The sequence below is a fragment of the Mesitornis unicolor genome, unplaced genomic scaffold (assembly GCF_000695765.1).
Source record: "Mesitornis unicolor isolate BGI_N332 unplaced genomic scaffold, ASM69576v1 scaffold30772, whole genome shotgun sequence".
Lineage (NCBI taxonomy): Eukaryota > Metazoa > Chordata > Aves > Mesitornithiformes > Mesitornithidae > Mesitornis > Mesitornis unicolor.
The window spans coordinates 65,552-76,755 of NW_010167661.1; the positions used below are offsets into that span (position 1 = coordinate 65,552).

Below are 11,204 nucleotides of genomic sequence, written 5' to 3' on the forward strand. Positions count from 1 at the left end.
CTGCTTGGTGCGGCACTACCATGTATCAACACTCATTGAGAAGCAGCTCCAGTCCCTTTCCCAACCATCTCCCTCTAATGCCTGCGAGACTCCTCAATGTCACAGGTTTTTTGGTCCAAGTGTTGTTTGTATTTAATGAAATCATTAAAAAACCCCCAGCCCCATTTTAATGGGTTCCTAACAACTCATCCAAGTCATTCATCCACTCCTCTGAAGTCCTGTTTTTCAGCAAAGAGTCTATCAGATCTGTGTCCCCAGTTAAGCTCTGAAGTCCATTACTGCCTGACTGGCTGCTGTAGGCAAAAGGCAGCTCTTGACTGGTTGTCCTCACAGGGTACCCTTGACTACAGTGCAGATTACCTCTGTTGGGCATTTGCTGATTTGGATTCTGGTTGAAAGCATTCAGATCTGGAACAGTCTGGTTCATGCCAGGCAAGACTTGCTGTGAGGGTACCTGCTGTTGCGTAGGTGGGTTTGTCCGCTGCTGTGCACCTAAAGACGATGACAACATCTGCCCAGAGACGGCAGCATTCATGGAAGTCATTGGTCTGCTGGTGCTTAGGCTTACCTGAGGCATTCCTTGGGCAAACTGTTGGTTGGCCATCTTTAGATGAGTTTGCTGCATGTGGAAAGAGGAGCTGGCAGTAAATGGTCCTAAGCCACTGTTTGCTTGTGTCTGGCTGTTAATATTAGGGATACCTTGGTGTTGCCAAGATGGATTTTGAGCCCCCATAGCAGCTGGTACTCTTGCCATCTGTGGCTTAGATAAGGTTGGATTCAGTGCACCTTTATTGTGCTGCTGAGAAATACTCGAGTTTGCTAAGGTGTTCTGTCCATACCCAGCAGGAACGGCAGCACCCTGGCCCAAGCTGCCTTGTCTCTGCATCGGTGGCTGTCCATTGGCACTTTGAGTTGCATGCTGGGGAACCATCTGTGTCATACCAGACGCCAAGTTGTATAATCCCCCTCGCTGAATGTTTTGCATATTGGTATACTGAGTCACACCCCGATCCTGCTGACTGGAGCCTGACTGGAGCGGAGGAACAGAACTGTGTCCAGGTCCCATCTGAATCATGTTCTGGGTCTGAGGAAACATCCGTGGACTACTGGAGCTGGACTGTCCTAAATTACTGACCCCAGGCATGGCTGAAGATGACCCTGAAATACAAAGAAATATTTTGTACCTTAAATATCTCAGTTCAACCAGAACCAAGCTAGGCTTGTAGACACTATAATCCAGAAAGGAGGTGCAGCTGCCTTTATATAAACCAACCTATGCAGCCACCACACAGACAGCAGCACTTTAATTAAAGAGCACCAATTGTTGCTCCAGTTAGCACTTCCACCTTGATCTCAAACACAGATATGCCAAAGTCCCAAAAAATATGAATACCACTTCTAAGAGTTCAGCATCATCAATTTGAAAAAAAATTAAGACTTTAAAGGCAGGTGTCTCATAGTTCTTTGTGGGCAAAGGTATACATACATGCTTTGAAGTGCGTCCACATTTTGGTAGGCTGTTCAAAAGTACCATTTACTGCACACGCACATTGCCAGTTATTCTGTGCATACACCGTGTACCTCACGTAGTACAACTGTAGGATTTCCAGTCCCGTGTTTTCACAATTCCAAACATTTCTTCTATTTCATTTAACTTTCAGAAATCTTTGGTCCATTATCTTTTGGATTTCCACAATGAAATATTCACTATATTAATATGCAATGCTGATAACCAAGCACGACGATTTGCAAAAATAAGTCTTCTCAGCAAATCAAAGAGTCCTTTGTTTTTGCAAATTCTAAGTAAAAAAGTTTATTCCTGTAGAAAAAACAGTCCCCTACTTAAAGCAAAAAGAGTCTTACTGGAACAGCACAGTGAAGAGGTAGTACACATACTAGAATTTAAGATGCAAAAATAGTTACAAACATCGTAACAAGGAAAAAATAGTTTTAATAATGCTGATGTTCATTATAGCAAAAACATACTCTATTTCTAACAGGAGTGCTACTGTATTCCTGCAGAAAAGTGGCAGGAGAAAAAAAAAATGTTCCAGTGCAACACGGAGGATGCTACTGACCACTGTGTAACACACAATCCTTACCAAGTTTTTTGAGTTGAGTAACAAAACCCAGTCATAAACACTAGCTAGAAACCAGCCAGACACTGCATAGTCACACACACTGTCAGAGTGAGGGTACTGCATTTCTATTTGCATCGTTTTCTTTCAGTATTTCTTTCGGAGGGAGCACAGAGAGTAAAGGTAACAAAAGGAAAGGAATAAGCACTTTTGTACTTTAGGTTTATGAAAAAAGACAAGTGGCTTCTTGATGCCCAGTTAAGTAATTTTTCAGGTAAGGAGATGAGTTTTTACTCTTCTCTAGCTCTTCCATATTCAGGAAGATACTTCAGCTTAGTGGCAACAACATCTTTTACTTACCAGCACTGATATAGTGAAGGTATACCAAGCTACTGCTCCTACAAAAAACCCCATGTACGACACTAACATGTAACAGAGAAATCAAATAACACTCCCTTCTAAAGATAGCAGGGATAAAACTAGAGCATTTTAAACTCATCCTAGTAGATGGATTATCACTTATTTTTCTTTAATGAGGGCCTGTGATAGATACAAGAAGTAGTGATGTTAGGCTTCAGAAAACAAAGCTGAGTCCTAATATATGAAAGCTAAGGGGAATTTACAAATTGTAAAGGGAAATGGTAGTACAGAAAGGCCTTTAGAACAATGAGGGTACTCAAGAATTTTACCCATTTCCAAAGCAATATTAAGAATAAGAAACTTAAGTTGTCCTAGATACCTGGGACAGGGGAAGCTGTTAATATGCAACTGAATCTAAAAGTCTTAAGGCACAGTGACGTGGGAGGATGTTGTAATAAATTAATTAAAAGCTATCCAAGCCAGGAAATTTGAAGACACCTTGTTTACTCCTGGTACTTTTTCTGCCGTTATTTCAACTGCCCTGTTTACTCACCTGTGAACTGCCCAACCTGTTGCTGGTATGGATTCTGTGGCTGATCCTGATACTGGGGAGGTGGTCGAGTCAGATGCCGCTGCAGCTGCTGCTCTTGCTGCTGCCGCTGTTTCTCCTGGGAAAGGTCCAATGCAAGACAATTAGAAAACAAGTCGAGCGTTTGCCAAGGGTGACTATCTTGGATAAAACAAGCTATCTGCACACTACAATGCAGAGCTGGTAATTAAAGGGGTCGCTGAGGCCTTAGAGTCACTTCAGACCTTTGCTCTCAAGGTCCCAACACAGTCAGTTTAATCGGATGAGTGACAAGATCAGAAACTCAGAGACAAGAGGGCAACCGCAAGCATTACAGAAGTTATTGCAATGCATGTCGGAAGCCCTTAACACATTTAAAAGACTAACAGCTCAGATTTTCACCAGTAACAAACAGGCACTTTTAGCGATACTCTGAAGAAACAAACGGGTACAAAAAGAACAAAAACGAGTGTGCATAAAATAATTCACACGTAATTTTTTTTGATCTTTAGACACCAATTTATTCCAGACCTCTCTTTGGAAATTAAAGTACAAGTCATAAATATTAACAATGTTACACATAAAAATAAAAATAAAAATTGAATGTGTAAATATTTTCTAGCCCTTGTTTCCAAAAATTAAAAAAACCATACACAAACCCAAACTTTTATACACCACAGGTTTTCCTAAAAGGTTATGGAAAACTGGAGAACTATGTTTCTAACAGAAGCTACACAAGTTTTGTCATGACTGTTCAAAACAATTTCCTTAACCAATCAATTGAAACAAACCCTGCTAATGATTCAAAATAACCTTGCCTCTTCAAAGGCACATTCAACCTGTTCCTACTTTATAATAAAAAACATCTGAAAAATAAAGCAAGCAAATCTTCTATTAGGAAAATTTTAGGCAAAATGGCTTTAAAGTCTTGACGAGAATGTCAAGAGTGTATGTACGTGTACTAAGAGATCCTGACAGTGCGAACAGCCAACAGGCTACTTTTACAATATGAAACAATATCAGGCACAGCATTTCTGGCTCTTCTTCCATAGATATCTTCAACCAGACTGAAATTCTGAGATAATGAAGTAGTGACACAGCACACAACTACATCTAAAGTTGCACAGGGTACGGAAGCAGACAGAAATTCCCCTCCAAGAGTGCTGCGAAAAGACACAAGCCTTTTAAAGAAGAGATGAGTGCAATGTCACGAACAGGCAGATACAAATTACTACCGCCCTTTTCACTCCTTTTCACATGTCTACAACTAAGCGGCTGTTCAGGCATGCAGAGGAATGAAGAGGGCAGGCTGCTTGACAGAAAGGACCTGCTACTTGCAGGACCAGTCAAACCTGAAAAGAGGCTGACCACAGAAGGCAACGAGAAATGCCACAGTTCTGAGACAAACAAAGAATTGCAGAACTTGGCTCAGAAAAAAAAAGAAAGGAAAAAAATGCAGAACACCAAATGCAAAGGAAGCTTTGGTGCTGCAGCAAATGGCACTGAAGCTACCTGAAACTGAAATTGTCATGCAAAATAAGAGATCAGCCGATTCCGAATTTTTTTTGTAAAACTACATCCAGTATCTTCTGCATCCAAAGAAATAAATATCAAATTAGAGTGCTACCAAGATCTAGCTTGACTGGGAAGCACAAGGCCAAGACACGTGGCAAATGCAGTCTCCAAGTCTGTTCAGCTCCAACGCAAAGCCACTCAGTATTTGGGATCCGAGTCCCAGTATCACTACACAGAGACGCAGGTTGTAGAAGTTAGTTGTAGTTACCATAATAGGACAGGAATAAAATACTTTCATAATGCTGATATTTACTACAGCAATGGGTACTGGCTAAGCAGCAGCAAATAGGTATTAAGATAAAGTCTATTTCAACCCTGTTTGAGATATGCTACTTATCACCCTGTTAATAGGCAAGCCCACTGCTCAGAGAGTCTGCGAGTCCATCGCTTTGCTAAGGACAGCTACTGTGCCACAGCTTTAAGAGCTCTGATAAGCTCCATTCACCAGTGGTGCAGAAGTACAGGCAGGATGCAGATGCCCTGTATTTCCTTTCTCCCCACCTTCTTTCAAAGAGTACCTGCTTGTTAACATTTTGGGAAAGTAACGATCAGTCACTTTTGACATTTGATATTCACATACGAGTCATCAAAAACTGAAAGATTTACTAAAAAAGTACTGTATTTGTTTATGTAAGTGTACAGGTCACAGCACTCACACAGAACACATTATTTTATAGATGATCTGGGCATTCTTTGTCCTTCAGTCTTTGATGGTACATTTCCACCCCAATATTCCCCTAGGCCAAATTGAATTTCTACCCAAATATTTTAAAAAAGTATCTTTACCAACATCATACAATTCTCTTTAAAACACTGCCAAACAATCTTATGTTTTATCTATGTTGGGGCTTTTCTGTCACCTCAATCCAGTCCTCGATTTTAACTGGAGACTCCAGGTGATCAAAAAAAGCCATTTGCTAGGACTTGGCAGGGCCAGAGCTCTACAACTCTGCAGATTCCACTACACCCTTCCTCTCAAATGGGCTTTCAGGTATCTTCAGTTCAGAGCAAACTGTATCATTTGCTTCTTTCTTAAATAAAGCAAGAGTTGCTGTAGCAGAAGTTAAGGTGTCCCCCTCTCACACAACCATTACCTGACCTTCTCTAATCACCTCTATTTTCCAAACTATTATTACAGTGAAAATCCTGTCTACCGGGATAACAACTCCCAACTTTAAAGTTCAGCCTCTAACAGTGCTGAAAATTAAAGAAACTACATATTTTCAACTGTTACGAGTTGAAGGACTCCAGAGCATTTAAAATTTATTTTTTTTTAATTCTAAGGAACAGATGCAGTTCATTTTTTTTTAATTAAGCCACCAGCTTTTCTTTTTTCCCCATTATCCCCAAATAAAACAGTTCTTGTGACTTCCCCCTCATTATCTTTAAAGACAAAACTTTTCAGCAGTACAGATCATCACACTTTTTCCAGAAGATCTGAATATCGGGTTTTTCCAAAGTCTCAAACATTCTTTGAAAATTCATCTTTCCCTTCCTCCGTTATCAGATATTGATAATTTCTCTGTATGTACAGTGCCAGTGCCTGGAGGATGCCTGCATGGACTCTTTAAAATGCAGAAGAGCACCGATGTTTCAGCACAGCCGAAACATTTGCAAAAGGTTTAAAGCTTAGAAAGGTTCACACAAGGAGCTGGTTTCCCTGAGAGAGGTTAAAGCAGCTTTCGGCAGTCTGATGGGACAGCAGAATTAAATTCTTTTGGCAGGATAAGACGCAAGTTGGATGCAGATGTCTAATTATTTTGCACAAATAAACAAGTGAAAGATGTTTTAAAATTTGAAACATGAACTGCTGTAGATTTCACAGTGAAGAAAGGCAGAAGGGACAATGAGCTTAGAGCCCCTTACTCACTGCTGCCATTTTTAAAGCTCTGCAGAACACACCGACAGTATCCCAACCTTATCTTTTATTTTTGCTCTGATTTCATTTGCCTTTCTTCTTTCACAAAGAATTACACCATCACTGACATGATACATCCTCTCCATGTAGGCATTGTCTTGTATTTTCACAGTCTTCAACTCTACCTAATTTATTCTTTTCATTCATCACAGTGCCTTGTAGCAACAGAAAAAGTCTCAGCAATCAAACGCTACATGCTTGGGTTACTTTCATAGAAACATAAACCAGAAATTATACTTATGATACCAAAGTGCTTTGTAATTTACATCTCCTATTTTGTAACGTGATAACTGTTTGACAAAATTTCAAATGCTGTTTCATCCAAAGCAAATGAGTGCAAAGAGAAGAAGACTGCTGGCCCCCCTCACCTGCTCTGCCAGAAGATGCTGCTGTCTCTGCTCCATTAGGAATTGCTGCTTCTGCTGCTCCATGAGCAAGTGCTTTTGTTGCTGCTCCCTCTGCTTCTGCTGGTCCATCAGCATTTGGTGTTGCTTCATCACTGCTGCTTGCTGCTGATTGCTGAGATAGGGCTGGTTGCTGTGGTTACCTGCCATAGAGACGTTGGGAGCCTGGGCACCCACACCAGCACCTGGGACAGAAACGGGAACGCGGGGAACGTTCGGAGAAGGGTTTTGATCCTGCAGAACATAGGAAAACAAAGAGGTTAGCCCTCCAGAATTTAGAAACTGCATGCAGTTACACAAACAAGGAAAGGCACTTTCATAGTGATGACCATGACTGGTGCTATTTTTATCATTTTACAGGATAAAGGAGAGAGACTTTATAAACAAAGTCTACACAGAGAGGGCAATTATAACACATGTCTAAAAATTAGAAATTGTTAATTATTGCTTATTTGTGCTTTGTCATCTTTATGGAATAGCTTCTTCACTTGTGAAGCTTCTAACAGAAAAGACAACGTGTGATACACTTCTCAGTTTGGCTGATGAAAACTCATCTATAAAGCGCCAAACAGAGAAGCGAGAGTTCGGTGTTAAGGTCAGAAGCTCCACAACGTTCAGTCTCCAAGTACTTCCCAAAGCCCAGCTCAAATAGGTGTGCACAGCTCTGTGTGCTGCTGCTCAGCCAGAGAACAGTGCCAGTTACAAACAGCACTTTATACACACACCAGCTTCAGTTTACTTTGGTAGCAGCTTTTCAAACACTCCTTTTTGAATTTTCATTATATAAAACATCTAAATCCTGCCTTTTCTGTCAACATTTAATTCAGCAACTGTTTATGCCTCCCCTCCTAAAGCTGCTTTTTTAAGTATCAGAGTATTTACTATTTGCAGGTGAAGGGGAAGAAGGCTATCACTGATCAAAATTAAGTCTTATTTTTCTAGCAATCCAATCATTACCACATTCCACAGGGAAAAATACTACTACAGATATGCCTGCTAGTAATTTTTCATAAGTCTGCTTTTTTAGGGGGATTGGAACTTGGGATAAGTGAAAATAACATGGAACGATTCCCATTCAAGTTCTGATACTGTCCTCTTTGTACCAGCAAATCCATCCGAAATGTGACAATTTTTATCATAGTTAAGCACAGCTCAGCCTCATCTCTAACTATGCAAACACACACTACTTTTAAGTTTAGATTTCAGCTTATGGGTTTGGCTGTTGGTTCCCACTCTCTGCAGTTTCATAAGAAATCACGAGACAAATATAGGTAATGCTGTGCTACGTTGTTCTAAGTGCAAGCTTTAGAGAAATTCTCCAGAAGCACTCATCAGTATTTCCGTTGATTCAGCGCAAGCACGGCAGCGTAGACAGAAGGTCACACTCGTGTTTTCAGCAAGGGGAAGATGTGACACACACAATCATCTCTACCCTTCCCTTTCTTCTTCCACCAAAATGTTGCTATTTTTTCACTTCTGCTAGTTTTTAAAGAGATTAATTTTTGTATGTTATGAAGTACGCATTGATCTTGGATTTTTTTTTTGTGTGCATCAGTGTGGTCTTTATCACAGACTAATCACACCTTTTTAACAGTTTTTTTATTGAGAAAACATATTATTAGAGTTGGGTCTCCAACAGTTTTTGCTAGCGGAGCTTTTGCCCTTGTAACGAAGACCTTTTTTCTCAACAAGCCCCCTGGTACGTGCACTGCAGGTACGTTACAGAATCCCAACGAGTCTGTACCTCCATCCACTACATAAATTTCTACCTGCAGGATATCTGTGGTACCAGTCACATATAAGGCAAAAAAAGCAGAGTCTGGAATTTTCCTTTACAGGAAAACCTGAAGCATATTGCTTGAAGCAGACAAATATTAATATTATTCATTCTTAAAGACGTATTTCTCCCCTATTCCATGCTTCCCCAATCCCCAGAGACTTAACCAGTAACAAATTCTTAGATTTGAAAAGCCTCAAGGAACACCCAAGAAATCAGGAATGCAGCCACTACTTCCATCTCTCTTCAAAAAAGCAGCAACCGAGGGCACGTCTTTTTATAGTAAGCCAAGTCTGACACAAGTCAGGGACTAAAAAGAATGTAAAGAAATCAAAGCTTCTTTGAGAACGCTGTTTAACACTACAGTTTTACATGAGTTATTTTAGGTTAAAGTTTCAAAGCATCTATTTATCTTTATAAGCAGAAGTTTCTGTGAAGTGTGTCATGATTTGTTACCCACAAAGTATATTAAGCTGGAAATCACACATGACCACATAACCTAGAACAGAGTATTAAAAGCTGTCCCCAGCAGAAAACTAGAGTTCTTGATTCTTGTCTCAGCTCATTGCATTTTATCATTTTCTTCTTTAAAATCATGTGGCAACTGTTTTGAAACAATACCAAGTAATCTCTACTCTATCCTTACCTATCCAGTACCCTCTTGTGAAACCTTAAATCTGCTACTAAACAAAGGTAACAAAGCCCAGAACATTCACCTGACTGTGCGGTAGTCGGTAGGCAATGTTTGCAGACTTGGGTTTCAACAGGATCATCCCATTTTGGTCATCGCTCACATGAGACAGCGGCGGCTGCTGGCGCTGTTGTATGTATGCCAACATGGGAGTCTTGTTCTGACCAGGTACTGTGACCCCCTGCTCACATTCTGCTTTGTAATGTGAAAGAGGTTTGGTGTTCCCGTAGTCTAGCATAGAGCCTTGACTGTTCACAGGGTTCTGGTTCAAGCTGTTTTGTTGATGACCCAAAATGTTCACATGGTAATTGCCTCCAGCTCTCGGTGAGCTTTTGTTTCCCATATTAGGCATCATGAGTTTCTGACTGTTGAAGTCTGGCTGGTAAACCGATGGGCTGGTGGGATTTTCCATGCTGTATGGGACAGCCAAGGGACTATGAGAAGGCCCAGACTGCTGCCACGTAGACATCTGATTTGTTTGGTGGACCTGCGAAGCTTGCTGCTGGTTCTGCAACATCTGGTCTCTTTTCTGCTTGGCAGCAATTTGCTGAAGTTGATGAGCAGAAGACATTTCTTTGGCACTTCCTGTGCCCTTCCCAGGTAACAACACATTGGGGAGAGGCCTCTGGACGTTCTGAGAGTGGTTTGATGCCTGCATCATGGGCTGATTAGGATTTTCAGTCATTGACTGACTGGAAGGCTGAAACATAGCCTGAGAACTACCAACCACTGGAGAAGCGGTGCTTACAGGTACAGACGCAGGACCAATAAATGCTGGGCCTGAAGAAGTGGATCTAACCTGGGGAGATCCTATCTGTTCCTGTTCAAAGGGTGCTGGGGAAAACTCCGTCTTTATGTTAATATCTTGTGGCAATGGAGTCTGTGCAGCTGAATTTGAAGAATCTGCATCTTTTTTCTCTTCAAAGTCTTCATTAAAGAGATCCTTCATGTCTTCATCAGGCACTGATCTATTAAGCTCCTCAATAAGTTCCTTCCACTCTTGCTCATTAAGATTAAGATCAGGCATCAAGTTATTCTGAGATATGGAACCCCCTGCTCCAGCAATCATACATGGAAGATCATCTACGGGCTCCTGCTTCAGCTCTTTGTTCAGACTCAGAGGAAATGAGTCATCAGCATCACCACCTCCGTTCATTTGCAGGCTGGAATCTGGAAGACACTTCTTGCTGATGCCATCTAGCCCCATTGGATGTTTTCCATTAAGTTGTAAGGTATCTCCACTGCCAGATTTCTTGTCAAGATGATGGAGCGGAGACACAGGGGGCATTCCATTGGAAGAACCACTCACTCCACCAAGGCCATCATCACGACGCAGTTTCTTGGACACAGAAAATACATCAGCGTAGCCGTTCTGCTGGTCTCCATTCTGAGGGGAAGCAGCGCTATCAAGCTTTCTTTTCACAGTCTCGTGGAGCTGCTAAAATAAAAGAAAAAAAAGGGAAGGTTTTAGTTATTTAGTTTCATGTTTCAGATTAGCATTTTGATTTCTTACCAGAATATTGTCTAGCTCTGAATAAAACATTTTTAACCTAAAAAAGGTTAGATCTCTGCTTTGATAAGGTTTGTTTTACAAGTCATCACATGCAACGACTTCACTATAATCTCCTAAACTTTCAAAAATACGTACTATATCAAACAGAACCTCCTCCTTCAAACAAAACCAAAAGCTACCATATACTCTGGCAACAATAAAAAGTTGAGAAATGGCTGTGAATGGGAAAATACTATGATTTTTCCAATTAAAAAAAAAAAAGTTGAAGAACGTTAAAACTCAAATTTTAGATGAGAATAAAAACCTGTACTTCATTTCAT

General features: G+C 40.8%; 1 protein-coding gene across 1 annotated transcript; it reads right to left on the reverse strand.

Annotated features, from left to right (window-relative positions):
• Nucleotides 1-164: 164 nt before the first annotated feature.
• Nucleotides 165-10,809, reverse strand: MAML1 (mastermind-like 1 (Drosophila); the record flags this gene model as incomplete). Its single annotated transcript, XM_010178773.1, has 4 exons — nt 165-1,158; nt 2,992-3,106; nt 6,868-7,137; nt 9,397-10,809. Coding segments are annotated over 4 exons (2,790 nt in total), but the record flags the coding sequence as incomplete, so codon positions are not given.
• Nucleotides 10,810-11,204: the final 395 nt, after the last annotated feature.